The sequence below is a fragment of the Rhinolophus hipposideros genome (assembly GCF_964194185.1).
Source record: "Rhinolophus hipposideros genome assembly, chromosome: 13".
Classification (NCBI taxonomy): domain Eukaryota; kingdom Metazoa; phylum Chordata; class Mammalia; order Chiroptera; family Rhinolophidae; genus Rhinolophus; species Rhinolophus hipposideros.
Window position 1 is genome coordinate 28,731,486 of NC_138059.1, and position 24,986 is coordinate 28,756,471.

At 39.6% G+C, this 24,986-nt stretch overlaps 1 protein-coding gene across 39 annotated transcripts in view; it reads right to left on the minus strand.

Annotated features, from left to right (window-relative positions):
* The window catches only part of RIMS2 (regulating synaptic membrane exocytosis 2), a 593,954-nt gene extending 572,989 nt beyond the window's left edge, over positions 1-20,965 (minus strand). For all 39 annotated transcript variants that reach the window (XM_081070132.1, XM_081070114.1, XM_081070124.1 and 36 more), the window contains exon 1: positions 19,999-20,965. In XM_081070132.1, the coding sequence (XP_080926258.1) occupies positions 19,999-20,174 (176 nt within the window). In that variant the 5' untranslated portion in view covers positions 20,175-20,965. The remainder of the gene's footprint in view (positions 1-19,998) is intronic.
* Positions 20,966-24,986: the final 4,021 nt, after the last annotated feature.

The window sequence follows — 24,986 nt, forward strand, 5'->3', positions numbered from 1 at the left end:
GCTAGTTAGTTACTAGGACCCAACGCCACCTCTAGAGATTAAACTGGACAACCTACAAGGTCTGACAATTACGTTCGAGAACTCATCCTAGAAGAAGTGCTACACTCCTCATTGCTGAATATCACTACGGTCACCTTTCAAGTACTCCCCTTGGGAAGCTATGCACCAATGCCAGCCCCTAGTCCACCCTTCAAAGCAATTGTGGAACTCTTTCTGGAATGTCCATCAGAGCTGTCGTCGTATTACCCTTGATGTCCTGAATGTCACCAAAATGTCTTCCTTTCAATATTTCCTTTACCTTCAGGTAAAGAAAGAAATCATCGGGGACCAGATCAGGTGAGTAGGGAGTGTGTTCCAATACAGTTATTTGTTTACTGGCTAAAAGCTCCCTCACAGACAGTGCTGTGTGAGCCGGTACATTGTCGTGATGCAAGAACCACAAATTGTTGGCGAAAAGTTCAGGTCATTTTCATCTAACTTTTTCACACAGCCTTTTTAGCACTTCTAAGTAGTAAACTTGGTTAACTATTTGTCCAGTTGGTACAAATTCATAATGAATAATCCTTCTGATATCAAAAATGGTTAGCAAAATCGTTTTGACTCTTGATTTGGACTGACAAAACACTTTTGGTCATGGAGAATTGGCTGACTTCCATTGTGCACTTTGACGCGTTGTTCCAAGGTCGTATCGGTACACTCATGTTTCATCACCAGTGACAACATGGCCCAAAACATTGTCTTGCCTCTCCAAAGGGTCTTGGGAAACTTTGACTCTCCTTTGCCTTTTCTTCATCGGTGAGCTCCTTTGGGACCATTTTTACACACACCTTTCTCATGCAAAGATTTTCCTAATTGTTTCTCTATCAATGGTTACTTGGTCTGCTACTCTTCTCACAGTCAGCTGACGATTTGACACACAATTCCACGAATTTTTGCAATGTTTTCGTCAGTCTCATTACTGGCCACCCTGACCTCTCTTCATCAGTGATGCCTTCTCTCCCCTCAGAAAAATGTGTAATCTATTTGTACACTGCTGTTTTCTTCATGGCATTATCCCAATAAACTTGGACTATCATGTCCCTGATTTCACTTCCATTCTTGCCAACTTTAACAAGAAATTTAAATGTTTGTTCGTTGCTCTAATTCAAGATCAGACATTCTCGCCACGGCACACAAAAACACACAACAATAATGAACGTCACTTAGGATGACACTGCCACACGTTGATAGGAACACAGCTGTGAGACACTGATATACCATGGTTATGAAACCTTACCAAGCTATTTATAGTATTGCCAATGTAAGCACACGGTGGCAAGTTCGTGAACTTAATTGGCACATCTCATATTCTCTCAATGTAATTTACCAATTTGCATGATTGTGATTTAATATTTTAATAAGTAGTACCTCTGTACTGGTGCATATCAGTTAAATGCCAGTCCTGCATACAAAGCCCTTTACAACTGATCCCTACCAATTAGCTGCCACCACTCCATCCCTTCATCCCATCTTCCATGCTTCTAGCAATATAGGAATATTGGCCATTCCCCCAGAATGCCATTCTCCTCCACGTACTGAATTATAATTTTCCTGTAAAATCCAGTATTAATGTTATCTTTGGTTGTAAAGCCTTCCCCCTAAATCCTCCATGTTCATATACATGCCTCTTACACTTTTTCATCTAAACAATTGGTATGCAACTATCATAAAGCATTTGTCATGTATTTAATTACTTATCTACATGATCCTTGTCCACTAGACTGTGAGCACCTTAAGGGTAGAGATTATGCCCTCTTCCTCTCTATTTCCTAAATGCGTGCAGTGGCTAGTATATAGCAGACACTAAAAACACAGTTATTTAAAAGAAGAAGTACGTAAACCAAAAATGATCATTATCTTCGATTTTCTACACTGTATGCTATATTAGAAATTTTTACATGCAAAATTAAACATGTTCTAGAGGATACCTATTTTTTCTAAATTAGTTTAGAGAGTACAGAGTATACACATGGCTTTCTAAAAGCGGCACCATGTAGCATCTCTCCCTGGCCTTCCCTAATTATTACATTTGCTGCAATGGGCTTATTATTGGTGAAGTTCTTTGTTTTATATACATGTTAAATATTTATTTTTAATTTAATTTCCCCTTATTTTCACATTTTTCTAGCAAAAAAGTATATATGATTACTACCACTATACTTATCAGCATCATTATGTCATATTAGAAATCCCTCTTAGAACATAAATTATTTTATCAATTTTTTTATTGTTTGTCGTTCTTCCCTTCTTTTCTTTCATTTTTTTTCTTTCTTATTGGTTATTGGTGATAACAATTAGAAAAAGACTTATTCATGACAGAATGTCAAAATGAATTATTTTACTGTTAAAAATAAAAACTAAGGAGACCCGGTCAAGATGATGGTGTAGGTAAATGCTGTGCTTACTTCCTCTCACAACCATATCAAAATTACAATTACACTACAACCATCATTGAGAATTGCCTCAAGTCTAGTTGAACAGAATTCCTACAACTAAGCCCTACAACTAATATAGAAGTCACCTGACACTGGTAGAAGGGGCAGAAACACAGAACGGGCTGTTCCCACATCCACGTGTGACCATTAAAAATTGGGAAGTACATCTCCGCTGCAGAGGTTCCCCCTCCCCCCAGAGCAGCGAGGAGTCCCAGCCCCACACCAGGCTCCCCAGCCCAGTGTTGTCTACTCAAAAGGAAAGTGTTTGTTTTAAAGTTTATGGGTTAAAAATAAGCACTGACATTGTGAATGATTCTTGCTTTACAAATTTGTTGAAGGTTAGTAAATGGCTTCAAAAAATGGCTTATTTTCTGACAGTTTCAAACACCTGAACAAACTTAATCAAAAATGTCCACAAACCACACGAAAGTATATTAATAAGTATGACAAAGTTTACAGAATCAAAGCAATGCTCAACTTCATAAAAATGAGGTTAAAATGATTCACCAGGGACAGTCAATGTTATAATTTGAGTGCTAATTATGGCTAGCAGAGTATTATATATGCTTCAAAAAGAATATCAACATTATTTTTAAATAATTGATATTTTTTAAAAGTACAACTGCATTTGAAATCCATTCACATTTTCACAAGAAATTTCAACATTACATTTGTCAATGAAAGAAAAGGAAAAGCAGTTAAAGAATGTTATCACCATTAAAGTAAAATTTAAAGAGGATGAATTTTCAAAATTCTGTCTAATAGCATAAAAGGAATTTCCACCAACTTTTCTCTTTAAAAAGAAATAGGTTCTTTCCTTCAATACTACCAACTGCTTGCATGGAGTTCCTTATCAATGGTAACTGAAAAGAATTTAAATAGATTATCATTAAACCATCTTGATCAGGAATCAAGTATATCTCTTTCAAAAATAAGTAAATAAACATGAATAAAAAGTTATGCTTACAGAAGCCAGCTAAGTTTCTCATTTTAGATGTTGGAAAGATATTGTCTAAAAGTTTTTACATTTCAACATTTACTGCCTTCCATAATAGTGGGCATTTGTTTTGCTTATAATTATAAAATAGAAAATGTGATTTATTTTTTCACACAGTCCCATATAGATCCCCAAATCTTTTCCAACGTGACATACACGTCTATTACCATTCTGTGTGTGGCATGACATCAAAAAGGTTAGGAAGCACTAAGTAAAGGAGTATCTCTTTAGTTAAAATATATAATGGAGGGGTGTCAAAATAAGACTGCAAATAGTAAATAAACATAGGACAAATTATGACAGGCCTTGTTTGCCATGTTAATAATTGTACACTTTTACCAGCTTTTGTCAAACAGAAATCTGGAAGAGAATTAAGCTCTAAAGTCCTAAAGTATCCATTGTATGTAATAAATTAATTTATCACTTATGCATCTACAATGGTACTAGTTATGTACCCATTCCTGGGAGAAGGGAGAAAAGAATTACTCATAATTTTGTGTGTTACATGGATCAGAGGAGGGACTCCAGTTGAAGTTGCATGCAACTAGCAATGGGGAGACACTGATTTTTTAAGCAAAAGAGTTACATGATCAGATTTTTGTGTGTAAAGCTCTTTCTGGCAACAGTACCATTTAAATCACTTTAAATAAAAACTTAAATGATCTGGGATCAATAAAGGCACCAATATTGATCTATTTAAGTGAGCCTATAGTAGCAAAATCTAATTTTCAATTATTTCCTTTAAATATTATTTTAAATGACTGGTGATAATAACATCAATGGCCATTGTGATTATGATAATTAACATGTCAGCAATTTATAGCTCACAGCACTTTCATTTATATAGTGTCACATTAACCCTATGACAAAGACACCACAGGCCCATAATTCCTTATCCATAATTCCAAAATTTAAAAAGCTCCAAAAAACAAAACTTTTCTTGTAAGTCTGTCCAAAATTACTAATATAACTTAGCATGAGGCTAGATATCATCTTTGTTTACCCAGTTGTAAATACTCATATATTTCATTGGAGTTATATAAATGTGTTTAATTGGGGCTGCTGTCCTGACCCTGCTAACACACATGTATGATATAAGCACCTCTCCATTTCTAAAATACAAAATCCCTGAATTCTAAAATCCATCTAGCACCAAGAGTTTCATTCAGTTAAGTGATTTTGGATCTGTATTTTCAATCTCTGTTTTACAGAATTTAGGGAACTTAAGCGACTTCTTCAACATACCACAGCTTGTAAATGATGGAGCTGGGACTCCAACCCAGATCTCTAAATCTTGTATTTTATCCCCTATCCACGACTGACCATAAATGAAAAAACCTTTTTCTGCATAGAGACATTTCATATTTCATGTAATATCATGTAAACATAAGTTAATATAAAAATTTTTAAATGCAAACTTTTCAAATAAAGTCTGTATCTAACGTTCAAACAAAAGTTTTCCTACTGCTTAAATTTGTTTTCAGCTTCACTGTTTACACAAATGACTAACTTCTGAGGCCACTGACCCCAAAGTTAAGAGCACCATCAACTTTTATGTCAATGCTGTTTTTCACTAAAAATCATAAAAACTACAAAGAAAATAACACAAAAATTTAAAGGGAGAATTATAAATAATTATCTTAGGGATTGCCAAATTTTCTAATACCAATCGTGTCAATCTTGTGGTGATTATATTTTCAACAAATATTTCGGATTCTCCCTCCATACATGGTAGGATTGCACTCTCTACCGAGGTAGGCAGGATCATATAATTTGTGAGCATAAATTGTATACATATTTCTTAAGAGACAACTTGCGATTCACTACAGTCTCTTTTTTCATCTGCTCTCAATGATCCAGACAGTTTCTCCATCAGCTTGCATTCCAGAATCAGGATGACATGGAATAGAGATTCCAAGTGACCCAGAGAAAATATGTAGCACGAAAAAGAGATAAACCTATGTTGTTTTATGCTACTGACATTTGGGGATAGTATAGCCTACTGTAACTTTATAAATCTATTGTCTCTCAGCTCCAAATCCACCCTTTTTTGACCTGCTTTGTGATACTGGATCTGGACTCTGTAACTGTACATTGGTACAATGTTAAGCTTTGTCAGTAGAGGGAGCCGGAGCAACATTAACGGAAGGGGCTACTCTACGGTTCTGGGTGCTTAGTTTTCCTGAGATGCTTAGGGGCCAGGAGCTTCCAGGAAATCCTGTGGCACTCAACCTCTTTGCATGTTTCACAAGCACCCCAGCGGGCATCTTTCCAGCAGTTTCAGCAGCGCCCCACCAGGCAATATTCCGACAAGTCCCTCTGACACCCAATTAGGTAGTTTGCCAGTGTTTCCTGAGCACTCCAGCCAGCTTCTAAGCAAGCCCCTCTAACACCCCCACAGATGAACTCTTGCGTGCTTGCCCCAGCCTGTGGCAGCTAAAAGAGCCATAGGCACACCCTGCAACAAGGGCTGAATCTCGGCCTTAGCCATGAGGGGGAACAACCTTTCAAGGTTGTTCCTTGCTTGGTTTCTTTGCCTCAGCTCTAAAACAGGTAGCTCCTTCCTGCTATAGGTTAATAATCCTTTGTATTAAAATTTCTCTGTTTAAATTACTATTGTAGTTTCTATCTCCTGACTGGTCTCTGATATCTAATCTATCCTAACACATAAAACTATATACTGCAACATGAATTTATATTAGTTTTGAAAGACAACCTTAGACTACTTTATTTTTCTTCTTTATTTCATAGTTACTTTTAATGTTTTATATACCTAAGTTAAACAATGACATAAAGTTTAAGTCATAATACATACTATATCTTTTCATTAAGTCAGACTTCTTGACTAATAAGCAAAAGAAAGAAAAATAGTACATGAAAGCACACTTATTATAGGGTAGGAAATGGCTTTTCAACCAACCATGCCAAGAGAAACGATATTCTTGTCAAAAGATTAAATCCAAATCTTTATTTACTCATATTGCAATATAAAGTTTATGCTGAGTCTTTTTAAATAACCATTAAATAATGAAAATACTGCATTTGGAAAAGATTTCAATAACTCCTCATTATGTTTGTCATATGGCAAAATTATTTATTCCTCCCTTTATAAAAGTAAATATGATTGTTAAGTAAAATGACTAGTTAGGAAAAGAACTTATGTGCTTTTCGTGTACAGAGCCCAAAACAATTCACACTGCGGGTCCCGAGGCCCCCAATCCTACCCTCAGTTAAAACAACATTTTAATTCAGAAGTAAACTATTAAATAAATAAAAAGTGAAAAGTAGATTAGCAATAATTTGAGGGCAATAAGTTATGACAAACCCAGGGAAAAGTGCGTTGTAAAATATTATTTCAGAGATATCATTTTGTAATTTATATCTCTGAATACAAAAATACGTTTTAAAAAATAAGAGTAGCACAATGTCTATAAAAAAATATCAAATTTATATTTAGCAGCACTGACTCGAGAAATGTAAGAAGAATAATGGGCCCCCCTACGATGTTTGCATTCTAATTCCAGGAATGTGTAAATATGTATCCTTACATGGCAAACAGGATGTTACAGATGTGATAAAGATGGGAAAATTATTCTACAATATGTGGGTGGGCCCAATCTAATCACATGAGTTCTTAAAAGAAAAAAATCTTTCCCACCTATGGACAGAGAGAGATGCAATGACAGAAGTAGGGTCAAAGCGATGGCATCATGAGGATCCAACACCCCATTGTTGGTTCTACAAAGTAGAAGGCTGCAAACAAGCACCAGAGAGAGGCCTCTAGAAGGTTAGAACAGCATTCAGTTGATAGCCAACAGGAAATGGGGAGCTCAGTCCTATAACCTTAAGGAACTGAATTCTTTCAACAAACCAAATGATCAAGGAGACATCCTCCCCTCTAGCTTCCAGAAAGAAACAGCCAATTCCTTTGATTTTAGTCCAGTGAGACCCGTGTCAGAATTCTGACCTACAGAACTGTAAGATAATAAATTTGTGTTGTTTGAAGCCATTAAGTTGGTTAGTAGTAGAAAACTAATACAAGAAATACTATTTGTAACCTTGGAAGATCTAGGTCTTTATTAAAGAAAATAGCAATGTCCTTTCAACAGATATTTAAAAATGAGGGGTTCATAAAAGTATTTATTGATAATAAACTGTAGTAATATTCTCTACAGTGACCAGCGCTTTCCTCTTCTAGATAATTTATTTATTTAATAAACATTTATATGGTGTTTATTATGTATTAGGAATTCTTCTAAGGGCTTTGCAAATGTAAACGCAATCCTCATAACAGCTTTTGAAGTGGATGCTATTATCCCTATTTTACAGGTAAACACACTGAGGTACATAGTTACAAAGTAACAGGGCTAGGATTCAAACCCAAGCTTGTCTGACTCCAGAGTCCAAGCACTTAAGCACTAGACTCTTAACTGTTTTCCATAAGACTAAATGGCAATACGATGGAAAGAAAATTGGTTTCAGAGTTAGAAAGACCTAGTTACAGATCTGTGTTCTGGTACTCATAAGCTTTGTGACTTGGATCTCAGCACACAGTGGACACTGAACAAATGTTAGTTCCTTCCTTCAATTCCTGCTACAAATCTAGAGATATTAAAACATTCAAAGGCAAAAAAAATCCTATGTGGAATAGACTTAAGATAAAAACTGAATACTAGTCTCATAAGCCTGAATTTCCACTTCTTTCTCCCAGTTCCACGTATTCCTTTTCTCAGATCTCAACTAAGACAACTTATGGTACACTACAACAAGATTGTCTGTAGGGGTACTGTAAGCTCTCATTATTGGAGCAACAAAGATAGACTGGCATTTACTCTAGGAACATTGGTAGACAGTACATTTTAAAGAAATTAAACATGAGATATAGGTAGAGCAAAGACTCTTTGATTTAAGGTAATCTTAGCCATAGATTACTTCAGATGAAACAGTTTATTATACACACCTCTGGTTCATTTCTTTGGCTCGACTTTGTTACCATGTTACCTTGTTCTTGTTAACATACTTCAAGGGTGATCATTGTCAATGTTAATATTCTTTATGCTAATATTCTTTATATTCTTTATCACGTAGAAATCAACTTCATCATCTCATATTCTAGACATTGACCCTGGTCTTAACAAAGATGCTTTGTCCTCAGCGGGGCATACCGTCTGCACTAGCTGACCATTTAAATGCCTGTGGTAAAGTTCCCTTTATTTTAAAATTCTGTGAGTTTTTTTCAGCATACCTACAAGATGATCCATTTGCACACATTCTCTCTGAATATCATCCATTTAAGTTTCCTACCCCTGCAATATCACCATCGTTATTGTCCAAGGAATTTTTTTGTTGGTGGTGGTTTCTAAAATATTAACTACTATTTCAAACAGAAAAATATTCTACACAATAGCAAGAAAGAAAAAAAAAAAACAGTGTCTACCACCAGGAAAAGGTGGCTTAATCTCTCATATCCTTGAACAAATGTTTATTAAATGAAAGTTTTTAAATGGAAAAAATAGTATTTATTAAATACATTTTGTTCTCACTGATTTCATTTGTTGCTCACTGCTTGATTGTTAGCTTTATTAATACCATACACATAATCATTAACTCTCATGTCCAAGAAAATTAACAATAAAGCATAAAGCTTCTTGCAAATGTGACCACTAAATCGCAAAGATAATCATTTCTTGAGGTATTAGCAGATATCCACTCTGTTAGGCAATGCCAGACTTAATCATTCATTCATAAAACATTTCTATCCACTTACAATGAACTACCCACTGGGTACACAGTCCTTTCTCTCCCATTTATTAGAAAAGAGAAAAAAGAAAGTCAACAACTATAATATAATAAAGTGTAGTTATTAAGAGTGCAAATTCTAGAAAATTACAGCTTGAGTTTAAATCCTTGCAGCCTACTGAAAACTGAGCATATAACTTGAGTCTTCATTTTTTCATCTGTAAAACTTGGAAAAATATTAACTACCTCATAAGGTTGTTGTAGGGGCTGAATCAGATAATGTATATATAATGTAGCATACTAATAGCACAATAAGCATTCAATAAATGTTGACTATTATTAACGTAGTTAGGGTTACAATAGAAGTATGCAATAAGAGTTATGAGAGCATAAAGGAGAGTCACCTAACCCAGTTTTCAATAGTTTGGAAACCTGAGATGACTCTCAGTTAAGAACTAACAGGACTTAGCTAGAGAAAAGTGGGTAGAGGTTTCTAAGCAAAGAACAGTATATGATAAACTACACATGGAAGATTGAAAAAACATTATAAAACTAACTTCAAATAGTTTGATATAACCAAAATAGGCAATGCCTATGAAGGACTACCAGGACACAAAGATTGATAAAACATCACAAAGGGACTTCTATGACAAACCAGAAGTTTGGAGTGTACAGAAAATGCAATGGGGAGGCACGGAAGAATATTACAGATTTCAAAATAGATCTGTGTGTTAAGAGTATTGTACTATCATGAAGGTTGGATTAGAGGAGGTGAACCAGAAAGTGGAGTACTGTTTAGAAATGAATAATTAAGGAAAATATAATAAAGGCATAAAGTAAACAATGTAGTGACAATGAAGATAGAAGGAGTCAGATTTCTAAGAGGTAGGGGAGATAATGACAGGATTTGGTAACTGATTATATTTGAGGGCTGAGGGAGAGAAAAGAAATTAAAATGATTCTCACCACCACCAGGTTTTATTAACAAATGTTTATTGTCTGACAAATATGTGCCTGGTACTACCTGGATATAAAAAGATGATTAAAACTTGGTCCATGACTTAAAAGAAACCAGTTATAGTAAGAAGAACATAGTGATTAGCAACTACGATTGAATATCAGAAACCTTATAAAATAATTATATACAAAATGCTATGGAAATTGAGAGAAGAGACACCTGACTAATAGAAATGTGTCAAAGAGACGTATCTCTTCACAGCAATGGATCTGGGCACAAAACAGCTCATCAGATAAAGGGTGAGGGCATGTGCACAATCAGAGAGTTAAAGGACGTGACATACAGAGAGATTCATTAAAAGATTACTATCATTATATTGAAGGAAATGGGTTGTGAATACTTAAAGTCATGGTTCACGCACATTCATAATCCAATAAATTTTTACTGAACAACATCAGTCTGGATCCTGGCAGGAAACAGATGGCATATTCAAACTGAGTAACAAAGGCGAGTTTAATAAAGAGACTATGTAACAAAGGTGTGGGCAGACTTTAAGGAAACCAACAAAGGAAGGTGCAGTACCCAGAGCTAGCAAGAGTGGAAAGCAATTTCCATAACCAGAAGAGAACAGCTATACTAAGAGGGTCACCAGATGGAACTGTTGTTTTCAGTAGAAAGCCAACCGCAAAGGCCTAGCTAGTATGGAGGAAGCCTGGGAAGAAATAATCTAACCTCATTCTCTTCCTTCCCTCCAATCTGCCAGTGTCTTACATCAACAGAACCCAGCGGGAAGTCACACAACAACAGTGGAGCCCACTGGTGCAATCCATTGAGGTCAGCCTTCCATGGTACACTGCCAAGTAGAAAAAAAAGTGTGGAGTAGATTTAAAGGGGTGAATGGAAAAAGATGTAACATGCGGTGATAAAGTTCAACATTCAACTGTATCTCCCTCTGGTCTTATAAAATTCACCTCCAATTTCTGTAAGCCTTTCTAACATACTCGTTTGTTGCTTTTTCCACATGAGTGAAATATGGTTTTAGTCCTTTTCCATCTCACCTATTTCACTTAGCATGATACTCTCAAGATCCATCAATAGTGTCGCAAATGGCAATATTTCGTCCTTTTTATGGCTGAGTAGTATTCCATTGTATATGTCATTCTCCCATTTTTCTCTGCCTTCTCTTCTTTCTCCCAAAAATTTACCCTTTCTACTACTGTTCTATTATTTCCCACCCTACCTCCACTATATCCCAAGCTGTAGTCACTTCTAGTACTCTTATTCATATTATAAATTCTTTAGAATAACTAAAACAATAAAAGAAGCCACTTCCCAACTGCTCTCTCAAGAGAACACTGGTCCTGAGACTAGAGTTCAGAGAGCTGACCATCAGTGAGATAAGCAGTCAGTTGAGTAAGTCAGGCATCTTAAAAGCTTACTTCATCCTTTACACACAGTTGTGAAATCCTGGCAATTCGGCTCCTACATTTTTCAGAATCTGTCCTGCCTCTCCACCTCCACCATGACTGCCTTCTTTCATATCATCATTCATCACCTGGATTACTATACGAGTCTCCTAACTACCGCCCTTGTCTCTGGCACTGTATGTCATCATCAATCCATTATACTGTAAGAGTGGGTTGTTTTTCTTTTTTTAACAAAAGTCTGATGATGTTGCACCACTGCTTAAAAATCCCTCCATGAATCCCTGCTGCCTTCAGGATTAAATCCAAATCAAAAGAATAGCATATAAGGTCTTTTAAGCTCTGACCCTTGCCATCTCTCCAGTCTCCTCTACTGACCCACCTCTATTCAAACCCTATGCTCCAGGCCTTCTGAACCACTTCAAGTGAATTTCTTGACCATGCACTTACTCTCTTTTACAAATGAAAGGTAAAGTTTGGGAGGAGAGAGACTTAGGAGTTGTAGTATTTTTGCTTAGAATATCATCCTCTGCTCAGCTAGCTACTCATCATCTGAAATGGCCTTGATGTCATATCCCCAAGATTGGATCTGGTGCTCCTCTTGTATAAATATATCCATGACACACTACGTGCACACTGGTCTCCTAGCACTTGTCATGCAAGATATTAATTGTGGTCTATCATGCTTCTTCTACTGAGATCCTTAAGGGTTAGCTGAAAAGGGTAAAAAGTGTTTTAACACCCAGAGAGATCTGCAATTCGCTGGTTGACTAGAGTATACAAAAGTATCTAGTCTCTAGGATCTTTATTATCTAGAAGTGAAATTTCTAGATATTAAAAAGGATAAACTGTCTGACACCCTCAAACAATACCAAAGAGATGGCAAACTACTCACTAGACAAACTGGACATATTTTTTACTATGGTTATAACGTACTAAAAGCACCTTTACAGTAGCACCTCGGTTTTCTAACATAATCCGTTCTGGAAGACCATTCGAGTTCTGAAACGTTCGAAAACAGCCGACAGCTAGGCCTCAGGAACTTGCGCTCAGCGGAAACCACATGACATGTTTGAATTCCGAGGCGTGTTCGAAAACGGAAGCATTATTTCCAGGTTTACGGCATCGTAAACCAAAATGTTTGTCAACAGAGATATTCAAAAACTGAAGTACTATTGTATGGTGTTTTTTCATGACACTACATTTTCATGTGTTCATAATTATGGTTGGCCTTACACTATCTGCCCCTGGAGGAAAAGTATTATTTCTATCCAAAACATTCTGTACACTGCTTACCATTCAACTCTGTGAAACACATTGTAAATTTGTAAATGATTTGGAAGTAAAGTAATAATTTCTGAAGCCAAAATAGTTCTTACTTTGTAATGTTCCTTAAATTAAAAAATGATATATCACAATATTCTTCAAGTTTTTAGTCAAAACGGATATGCTCTTAGTCAAAAAAAAAAAACAAAAAAACAAGTTTCAATCCTACACAAATACTCTGCTTCAGGAAAAATAAGCAAAATTGGACATATGTTTAAAAATTACATTTGACTTCAAAAATAAGAGCACTACTACCTAAGCAAACTTTTTCCTTTCAGATTACTGAATTTCACCTGGAAAGCAAGTACTGCCTAAATGAACGTAGTATTCCATTCCCAATGTTTCCTTCATTCACCCACCTAATAGTTTTGAGTATTACTATGTGTAAGGCATTGGGTTAGATTACAAGCTGAGACTGAAACAGTGAACAAGACATGATGTCTGCTAAGAGTTTATAATCAAGCAGGGTACACAGACCATAAACTAATAAAGAAATCACTGTAAATTTTGATAAGCATATTTGGGAAATATTTTAAATGCTGTGATAAAGAATAAAGGAGAACCAACTTAGGAAAGCATTGTCAGGAAGGAGCTCTCTAAGGAGACAAATTTGAAGCTAAGGCCAGAAGAATGAAAAAGAGGCAGTCATACAAAGATTATGTGTATTTGAGGGACAATGGAAAGTGGATGAGCATTCTAAGCTCTAACAGCCGTGCGTCAGAATTAGATTAACCTAGTAAGATTCTGAGTTCTCAAATATAATATGAGTAAGACAAATAAGTAAATACATATTTTGATTTATTAATAGAGCAAACAATTTATCCCACACAAATCTAAGGATAATCACAGAGGAATTTGAACAAATTACTTTCCTCATTCACCTACAACAATCATTATTTTAGTAATTATTGCCAATAATTAATATTGCTTAATAATTATATTTATTAAGTTATTTATTAAGTTATATTTATTAAGTTATTGCCAATAATCAATAACTTGGTGTCAGTATTATTTTCACGGCTATACCTTTGTTATCAGACTCCCTAAGAATGGTTTTTGCTGAGGAAATTTCTTCCAATTCATCACTTTCCCTCTCCTCATCCCTGGCCTATTTTTCCTAGTAGGCAAGGAAAAGAATCTCTCAATTGGAAAAAGAAAAAAAGAAAAAAGAAAAAAAAAAGGATGATTTCACCCAGGAATGCTACAACAGTATTAACATTTAGCAACTGCTATCTAGAATCAGTTATTAAAAACCACGTATTGCACACCTATTTGTACCAGGACACTTAGTCTATATTGATCACAATAATCCTTCAAGGTAGGTGTTATCACTCAGATAACAAAGATGAGAAAACATGGGCTCAGAGGGTTTAATAACATAAGCCGGACCTTACAGTTATTAATTAGTAAAGTAAGGTTTCAGGTCCAATTCCATTTGGTCCATCACACTTGCCTCCACTACTTCCCTCTTCCTCACACAGTAAAAACAGTTCTTTATCAATACGTATTGTCAACAAGAAGGTATTAATTGTCCTAGCCACTTTAAAACATAGAATACATATGGAGAAATTATTAGGTACTTTCTCATAAAATGCCAATCAAAACTTTAGATTGCATTTTGAATCCTTAAAAGTTACAGGTTTTCAATTTTTGGCAATGGCAAAATTTGGTTATTTGGCAATGGTTATTTGCATATACAATAGTAATTTTTATTGAAAAGTCTTATGATTAAATTGCATCATTTATCTGACATGACATGTCCTTAAATTTTTATTTGGCTATAAGAAAATATGGTAGGTTTTTTTTTAATATTAGAATGATGAAGGTCATTCTAAGTGTATCATAAACCCTAAGCCATAAAATAAAAATTAATAAATTCAAATAATTTTTTTAAAACTCCTGGCCATTAAAAAATGGTACAAATAAGATTTTAAAACAAAAGACATATAAAGAGCTTCTACAAATCAGTAAAAATGACCAACAAAAAAAGAAATAGAAAAGGCTCTAGACAAATGTAAAAGGCTCTGAACCTCACTAATAATTAAAAAAAGAAAACTACAATTAAATCTACAATGGCGTATTTTTCACCAAAATATTGGCAAAGATTATCACACACTGAGTTGGCAAGGATGTGGGAAAGTCTCCCTAACATATGTCACTCATTCCTACTTCCTCTATGAAAGTAAATTTGGCAATATTTATTAAAATTTAAAACAGAGGGCAGGACCGGTGGCTCAGATGGTTGGAGCGCCTGGCTCCTAATGCCCAGGTCACCATTTCAATTCCCATATGGGCCAGTGAGTTGTGCCCTCTACAGCTAAGATTGTGAATAATAGCTCTCCCTGGAGCTGGGCTGCCGTGAGCAGCTGGAGGTTGGCGTGAGCTACCGTGAGCTGCTGTGGTCTGCCAGGAGCAGCAGGGTGGCCATCGTGAGCAGCCGGCAGCCAGCAAAAGCTGCCATGAGCCACTGTGAGCAGCCCAGGTAGGACTGCCTCAGCAGGGGGTGGGAAAGTGGGGAGGATGGAGGGATGGGGGAAAGTGTGGGGGGGAGGGTAAGATTCTGAGATCCCTTTAAACAGGGAGCCAAGGCTCATAATACCAGCATGGGTCAGGGAACTGTGTCCTACCCAACTAGACTGAGAAACACGGCTTGAACCGGAGTGGGGAGGGAGGCGGAAGAAAGAGGAAAAAAAATTTTTAAACATACTGACCTTTTGACCAAATAATTCCATTTCTAAAAATTTATCCCATAGATATATTCACACATGTGGGAAATAATATATGTACAAAGATATTTAACATAGTGTTTTTCCTAATGGCAAAATAGTTAGAATCAGTTTATCTAAAACTATGGTACTAGTTAATGAAATTACAGAACATCCATAAAATGAGATATTATGCAGACATTAAAATAAATTAGGCAGCTACATAGTAAAAAGGGTGTGGAAACTATCTCCTAAAAAGTAAACTTCAGGACACACTTGTGTTTTTTTGTTTACACACAGGCATCCATACATGTATGTGCACTCACATATATATATATGTATACACACAAAATATTTGATATACACATATATCTATTCTTATGACAGGAATATTTCTGGAAGACTATACAATACACTGTTGTAGTCTGGATAGGGGAAATAGTTAGCTAAGAAATTTTGTACCGTATGTATGTATATATTACCTATTAAAAAAGAAATTTACAAATTGATTTAGAAAGTACTTTAAAAATTGAATTATTAAAAAAATTAGAACTGTTCACGATGTTTTAAACATAAGCTAAATTATTACCTTGATCTATCAGGGAAATTTTTACTTTTACCTTCCTTTATTTGGAGAGCAAATTATCCCTTTGACATTAACAGAAAATCTAAACTGAGATTGAAGAGACAATTTACTCATCAAGAAATATATAATTTCTAATTTGTTACAAAAACACCTCATCTGAAAGACTATGATATGCACACAGTAAAAATTCAATAAATATTTACTAAGTGAATATTTTTCTATTGATTTCAGTGGGTTTGTTTTACTCATATTTTTTCATAGTACCACACTAAAAAACAAACAAAAAACACCTTACTGGAAAATAGAAACTTAAATTATGCTTTTCTTTAAAAGAAAAATCATTCTTCGTTTCCCAACAAAATTGGTTAGCTACCTCATTAACATTAGCACAAGGCAAATCAACATTACTTATTAGGTACCTACTATGTGCAGGTATTAAAGACGCTGCAAAACACAGACTCCAAAGAAGAGTACATTTTATTCTTACCCTCAAGAAGTTTAAAGTCTTGAAAGACAAGGCTTAAAAACATTAATCAGTAAAAGGACATTGCAGAATTTACTGATCGATTGAGTCATCCAAACTAAAAAGGTTAAAGGAATTCACGTAAAATAAAAAAAAGTAAATATTGACCTATTAAGAGGTCTACTGAGATATAAAAATGCTTCCAAAATTCTATCTCACTCACATGTAAAATGGTATTATTTGATGGTGACAGAAGACTTCCTGAGTATGTAGATGTTCAGCTAGGCTTTGAAGAAATTGCTAACAACTAAATATAAATAGTTATTAATTACTCCAGCTCCTGAGGAAAGAGGTTGCTGTAATAGTCTCAATCTGTCTTATCGCTCACCTCTCTCATTTAAAAAATCTCTCAGGCATCACCCTATTAATATATGCATATTTATAAATTACATGCATCTTAATATTGTCAATCTATATACTGTCAGTAAAAAATGCTTTTTCAATTAAAAATATAAGTGTAAATACAAGTTTTCATATTTTCTTTCTGGACTCCAATATATCATGCTGTGACACTCTTAGGTATGCACACCCCACTTTGTATAAATACTTAGCATGAATATTTAAATTCACTGTTCATGCAAAAATATTTTCATCTAATAGTTCCAACTTTTCACTCATCAGATTTTTTTAACACAGTTGTTAAAAGACATGTGAATTTGAATTTCAGTGTACTTCTCTCTGCCTGTGACCTTCTGTCAGAATAGATGTTAACAATGCAATTAAATGGATATTATTAAAGACATAAGTCAAAACCAGATAATTGTCCCTTAAAAGTGAATGGGAAATAGTAATCATTGAAAAATATTAGTATTTTTTCATATGTGTGTGTGTATCATTTGAAACTTAATACCCAATATTGATAATATGTTACTTAACAAGTTGTCAAATCCTTGAAGATGATTTCTCTCATTATAATTCTATTATAAAGGCTATTCTTTTCCTCATTTTATTTGCCTACTCTTATGTTATTACAAAAGCCAAAAGTATTTTTGAAAAATGTTTAAAATAGAATTTTCAAATATATTATGCTTTAACCTCCAAATAACTTCTTGTTAAAATGAATACAAAAATAATTCTGAAACCATGTAAGCCAATTGGAGGTAAGACCCCTTCCAAGACTAAGCTAGACAGAAATGCAAATAGACACTTAAAATAAATATGAACAGCTTTTTTTGCATCAATGTACCTTCGATGACTATATGACTATATGTTTAGAGAATGTTTCTATGTAAACTGTGCAAATATAAATGCACAAACACTATATGTATTTGCATAGTATGTAGGTTTACATAGAAGTGTTATATATTCACATGTACCTATCTAAATAAACTTTTTACATTTTCCTAATATATTGTTCATTTCGAGTGATTCTTAATTCAGTACCCAAAAGCTCATTTAATATTAGAACAATAAATAGAGTTGGAACTATAGCGAACTTGCCAATAAATACTGTGATTTAGCATACTATAAAGAAATAAAAAAACACATTGCATATTTAAATATGCGGGTCAAAGAAACAAAACTGTTATTTGAGGATCATTTTGGCAACACTAATTCAATAGCAATTACAGTAAAAAATATAGATTAACATATCTAAATATCAAACTTTAACTCATCAAAAGCTTGGCATTGTTAGTATATACAGTAAAGTTAAGCAAAGTTAGGAGTATGTTCAAAAGACTTAAAGATAATGCTTTATTCTTCCATTTGTTAAAATAAGCTACTTAATTATCTTAATCTTTTTTCATTTTCTAAGGCTATTAATGAATCACATTCCCAAACAAGTATTCTAACCCAGAAATTATCTTTGAAGAAGCAATTCTTTATTTCAGTTAATATGTCAGGAATACATTTGCTTAGCCCTTCAATATTTGTTGATAAATAGCATTTTTCTCAAACATGTACAAATATTTGACAGGTTTGTTATGATAATTTATAGTAATTTTCATTAAATTATGGATGAAATAAATTATGGATGTATGTATAGACAGAATTCTTCATAAGTGAACTAAAGAGTAATGAATTGAACAATCCGTTTTTTATATTTACATGATTAGAGGTCAGTGTGTTAGGTTCTTCACAGAGGAACTCTACACTTTCAATTGTGTGATTCTGTCGAGAATATGGTAAAAGTATATTTGGTAACCTGCAAAAGAACCGTCCCACTTTGGCATATAAACCGTACAAGTTAATCGCTTACTGAATAATTCAAGTAAAAGAGAAAAAAGTTGATAGAAAAACATAAATAGGGTTACACATCTTCTGTACAATTTCTTTCACGTAGTAACTGAGAAATCGAATCACCATAAAACATTTAAAAGCAAACCTGAAGAAAATCACTTTGCTAGACTGACAAGAAAAGGAGTCCCAAAGCTACAGCCTGGACAGTTCCTAGTGCTGAAGTTACGCCGCCGCTAAGCCCATGGCTGGGAGCTGCTTCCCCTCTCCCGCCCTCCGCCAGATCCCGGCTGCCTAAAACTATGAGCTCGAATAGAACTACACAAGGTAGAGAGCATTCCAAACGGCAGTAATGGTGGGAACTGGAGACTCTTCAGAGTCTCTTTAGGATGAAACAGATTTACTAGTTGCCAACAGGAAGAGCAGCAGAGTGCAGGGTGTTAGAGCCCGCCGAGGGGGAGGGGCTGGAAGATGGCGGCGGCCGCACACCCACCCGAGACGCTACAGATCTTAGGCCCCTCGCCCCACCGCCGCCCCCCTGCCCGTGGCAACCGTGGGCAGCTCTGCTCTTGTCAGCGATGGAGGCAGAGCCGCCCTGCGGAGACGCGGGACGAGGGGCCCACGGCGGCACCCGCCTCCCCGGCCAGCGCTCCTGCGCTCGGGTCCCAGCCGGGGAGCACCTGTGCACGGCCATATTGGATTCATTGCCCCAGTCACTGCCTCCGCGCGGGGACGGCGGCAAAGCAGAAGGCACGCGCGGAACCGAGGTTCAGCCCCAGCCCCGTCGGGGCGCGGGAGTCGAACTTGCCCACGGGGAAATCCGGAAGGACGCCCGGAAAAATTACAACGCCCAAAGGCTCGCCACCCTCGCCTCCGCCGGCCTGGGCGCCCTCCCTCCCTGACACACACCCCCGCGCTCTGACACCCAGAAAGCAGCCCGGGCGACCGGCGCCGGCCGCAGCCCTCGTGGCCCAGGCGCCGCGGGCGGGAGGGAGGGCGGCGATCCGGGGCGCGCAGGCGGCCGCAGGGCAGCCGCCGAGGGGGCGGAGGGCAGGGAAGGAGGCGGGAAGATGGAGCTGGGTCCTTACTTGAGCACCGACTGCTCCTTCTCCTCTTCTTTCTTCTGCCGATCCATGACGGCCAGGATGATTTTCCTCTCCTCCTCCGTGAGGTGGCTGAGGTCGGGCATCTCCGGCTGCAGAGGCGGCTGAGAGGCCGCGGGGGTGGGAGCCGGGCGGCCCCTCGGCCCGACCGGAGCCGACATGTTTGATGGAGCCTAACCACCCTAGGGAAGCAGCGAGGCAACTCCACTGGCGGCGGCGGCGGCGGCACCCGCGCGGGCGGCTGGGGCAGCCTCCGGCGCTGTGACAAATACATACAAATCAATGGCCTTCAATCCGAGGCGACAGCCCCCCTCCCCCAAGAAAGAACGAGCGGGGGGAGGGGAGGGCGCGCGCGGTGGGGAGGGCGGTCTGAGGAGCGCGATCCGGGAAATGTGTCTTCAGCCTCCGGGGGCGAAGGGCTGGCAAGTGAGCTGTTTGAGTGAGAGGAGAGCGGGAGGCCGATCCGGGACGCGGTGCGCGCCGAGCGGCGCGGGAGGGTGGCGGAGTAAGGTGGCGGGGACGGCTGAGGGTGGGGTGACTGGAGGGCGCGGGCGCGAGGGCGGGCGCGGGCCGGGGCTGAGTGTGTCCGGCGGGGCGGGGGGCGCGCGCGCCTCGGAGGGGAAAGCGTAGCCGCGAACCAGCAACCCGCGGGAGTCCCGGGAACTCGCTCCAAACGGCGGGAGGCAGCGTCCCGCGAGCTGGAGGGGCGCCGAGGCGGGAGCGGAGAGGGGAGTGAAGCAGCAGGGGCTAATTTCCCCGAGGAGCAGCTCCGCCGTCCCGCCGGCGCACGCGTCACGGGGCTCCCAGGGGCCGCGGAGGGAGGACCCCTCCAGAAACGCCGAGCGGGGGGAGCGGGTACGGCCGCCGGAGACCCCTCGGGGCTAGAGCGGAGAAGCGAAAGCGGAGGGATGACTAGGGCTAGCGGGGGAGAGTCCCGGGGCTAGGGCCCCTCGGCCGCCAACGCCCGGATCCCAGCGAGCTGCGGCGCATCGCAGGGTCGGGCGCAGATCCTCGCTCATCACGCGCCCGCCCGGGGGCCCTCGGCCGCCGCCGCCCCGTAGGTGCGCGGAGTGGGCGCGGAGGGCCCGCTCGCTCCCTACGCCGCCGCCGCCGCCGCTGCCGCCGCCCGCGCCTCCTCCGCCCCTCCGCCTCCGGGGCTCCTCCCGCGGGGCCCGCGTCACCTCCTGGCTGCCCAGGCCCAGGCACAGCGGGCTCCCGGCGGGCGGCGGCCACCCCTCCCCAGGGCGATCTGTGGGCTGGGGCCGGCGGGGAGAGGCTGGGAGGAAGAGTGTGAGCGGCGGGGTGGGCGAAGGGCGGGGGTGTGGAGAACGCGAACGTGGGAGAGGGCACCGCAGGAGTCGGGAGTGGCAGGGAGAGTGTGAGCCGGGTGGCTGCGGGCGCCCGATGGGTCAGGTCCGGAGATAAAGGAGGGGGGCCCGGTGGGGGGGGGCGCGGAGGAGGAATGTCAGGTCCGGGGGTGATGGGGTGTGACCAGAGAGTGGGGGCACCCATAGTTTTGGAAAGGAGGGAAGAGTGGGGGAGGGGCGTGCCCGAGTGTCCGCCGGGAGGTAACAGTGAGCGCGTAGAGGGGCTCCCGAGGTGTCGTGTGCGGGGTCCTGGAAGGAGGGAGGACGTAGGTGTGGGGGTGTCCCCTGGGATGTCAGGGTTGGGGCGCGCATGGGGTTACTTGAGGGGAGGAAGAGGGAGGTATGAGCGAGTGGAAAGCTCAGGTGATGTCAGGCACCGTGGGTCCGGCACGGCCCGGGGGTGCAGGGGCGTGATGAGGAAGTTCTGGAAAATCGGGAGGGTGGCAAAACATGCTAAGAGAGGTACTGAGGGCAGGACGTAGGAGAGCGTGGGGACGTGGGGGTGGTGAGACTGGGGGTTAGGGTTTGTGCGGGAGAGGTGTGCGGATGAGGAGGACAAGGGAGGCTGAGGGTGCAAGGACTGAGGATCATCCAGAGAATGAGGCTCCGCAGGCGCTTGGGCCAAGAACTTCGGTCTATTTAGCCTTTTTAGCGGACCTAGTCTGCGAAGAAAGAAGAGGCAAAGAAGCTAGGGGATCGGCTTAGCGTTGAAGTCTGGTTTTCGAAGCACAATGGGTTCGGTGAAAGAAGTCGAGGGTAGCGGAAAACCAGCTGCTGGAGAATGGCAGTGGCTGCCACCGCCCTCTTTTTTCTTGGTGGGGCTGAACGCCCCCATCCCCCTCCGACAACCCTCCGGAGGAGGGCGGGGCAGGGAGCGAGCTGGGAGGGGTAGAGGTGAGTCTCAGGTGGACTTGGCTGGGGTCAGGTAGCCAGGAATCACCCCCTCTTCTGAGTGCTCTCGGCAAGCGCAGTGGATGACTCTGTGTGTGCGTGTGTGTGTGTGTGTGTACACATGTATATGTACACACCACTACCCCGCCTTCCACAAGTGCCTGTTTTAATACCAGGCCGGATTATGGTCTGATGAGCAGTGTAAGGCCTTTGGGGTTTGTATTATATTTACCTTCTTAGTGTGTAGTAAGCTCTCTCCCTCCTCACTCTGTTCCCCAGTTGACTAGCTGGGCACAGACAAAGCAACCCTAGAAGTCTCTTGTGATTTCTAAGTTTAAATTTGTTTCTTTTCTCCCACGCCTTGTAATTGGGAAGAGGGAAGAGGGAAAAGTTTAAAGGCTTGTTTTGTTTTATTATTACTCACCTGCTTCAAACCAAACTCTCATACTCCAGATAATTCCGTTTTCATCTCTTTGGAGCTGAGCAAAGTAGATGAGATGATACAAAGCCCAATTTATTTAATTTTGTTTTAGAGTTAGAGAATTTTTACAAATCTCTAATTCAACCTCATCTTCCAATGGGAAAATTGAGGACTAAGATCGGCCAGCTAGTGAATGACAGCACTGCAACTAGAACCTAGGTATTTTTACTCCAGTTTGAAACCATGCTGGTCTTTAACCCTAGGTGCACATTAAAATTACCTGGGTCACTTTTTTTAAAACTACCTGAGTCCAACCCTAGATCAGATCTCTGTGGTTATGGGTATATTTTTTAAATTTTCAAGTGACTAATGTATACTGAAGGTTGAGAACTACACTTACGGTAGGTGCATTTCAAAATAGATAAGGGAGAAGAAACTGGGAAGTGGAAAACAGGCAAAAAGAATACTTCTAGAGAGACTGATTTTTTTTTTTTACCTAAAATTGAAATGTTGGGTTTTCTAATATTCACACTTTCCACTCATATGCAAAAAGTACCAATAAGTACATGTACCTATGACGTTAGGAACCCCTAAGTGCCACTAAAATAAACTAAGCTCCTTTAAAAAGAAGGAGAGCAGAACTAAAAATAATCTAAAAGGATGGGTGGAACATTCTACCTATTCAACTATTTCTGAGCCAGACTTAAAGAACTAACACCACTTACACCATCCAGCCAACTATCAACCCAAGCAGAAACAGAAGCCAGAATACACACACTGTTCTGAGGTTGAAACTCTGAGATTAAAATAGTGTAGTTATTTTGAGTACATAAAATATGAACTTAAAAATCATGCAAATTGAACAATTTTCGCTTCCTTTGCAGTAGACAGTCACGTCCTGGCTGCTGCACTGTTTTCCACTAGTCACATAGCATGCTGGGTGCCTGTTCCTGTGTCTCCCTGCACCTCCACTGGCTTTCACCTTCCTGGAAATCAGTGCCAACATATGAAGTGAAATACAGTGTGTGTGCCAGTATCAGTAGGACACCTGACTTCTACTAGGATTGAAGCTGAAGTGTGTCAGCTTACTATTACTGTGTGTCCTTTTTACATTTCTTTACTACAATTACGTTTGGTTTTCCTATTAAAGGGAATCCTTAGGGGTGAAAATATCGGAAAATCATCTTCCACCCTGATTCATACACCTTTTCAAAATAAAAGTTTACACATCGTATAGATAGAAACATATATAACAGAATTTTAAATAGGCTACTTTTCAAAGTAGGGGGCCCAATTTAGTATAAGGTTGCTATGCTCAGAACTAAAAAAAGTAAAATACCTTCAAAATATCTATCTTTTGCCCTTACTGCAGTATGGATCTTAGAGGTATTTTGTTTGTTCTGGTTTACTATTTTACCTAAAATGTTTATCACATCTCACTGTATGGCATAATGTTTCACTTGGGCATGCCCCTCAAATATATGAACACATTTGGAGTTAAAACTGCATTATTCTTATTTAACATTATAAGTAACTGGCCTTCTTCATCACTGAATTCTCAAGGTCTTTTTCACAGGCCCAGACTAATTTAAAAATGCAAGTCCTTTCTTCAGTTCCTATACACAAGCTTGTAAAGACTGTGAGTCTGTAGACTTTCATTTTTTACATGTGAGTAAGGGCTACTTACTTATAATCTACTGAATAAATTATAGGAGGCTGTCATGCGGGGACGGAAGGGGGTGTCATGCGGGGACGGAAGTGGGGTGTCATGCGGGGTCTCTGGTCCCGCTCCCCGCATAAGAACACAAGACATGGTGAGGCCAAAAAGGAACACCCACGGAGCCATAGGTAGGGGAGTCATACCACTATATTCTCTCTGGCGGCTGGGTTGGAGACACAGGAAGCAGAGGCCACACTATCCGCAACCTGCCATCTACTTCTCTGCCAACCAACCTCACTTGCTAACTGCAATCCGCCCTTGTGAGCTCAGCACAGCAATTATATTAGTGGCCAATAGCTAACTGGTTACAGCTGATGGCCATCTACCACCCAAGCCAGAACCTTTCCATGTGAGGCCGAGAGCCTGGAAACTGCTCTCTGGGACTCTGTCCCCACAGAGGTACATCTAAACTAAAATCATAAACTGAAATAGTCTCATCACTACAACTTACTGTGGACTCAGTAGTCTACTAAGATATCTGGAGGCCTCACAATGCTTGTAATCATTACAGCTCTTCTGCACACAAATATACATAGATGGTTGGCATTTCTGAAGTTTCTCCTAACAGATCTCA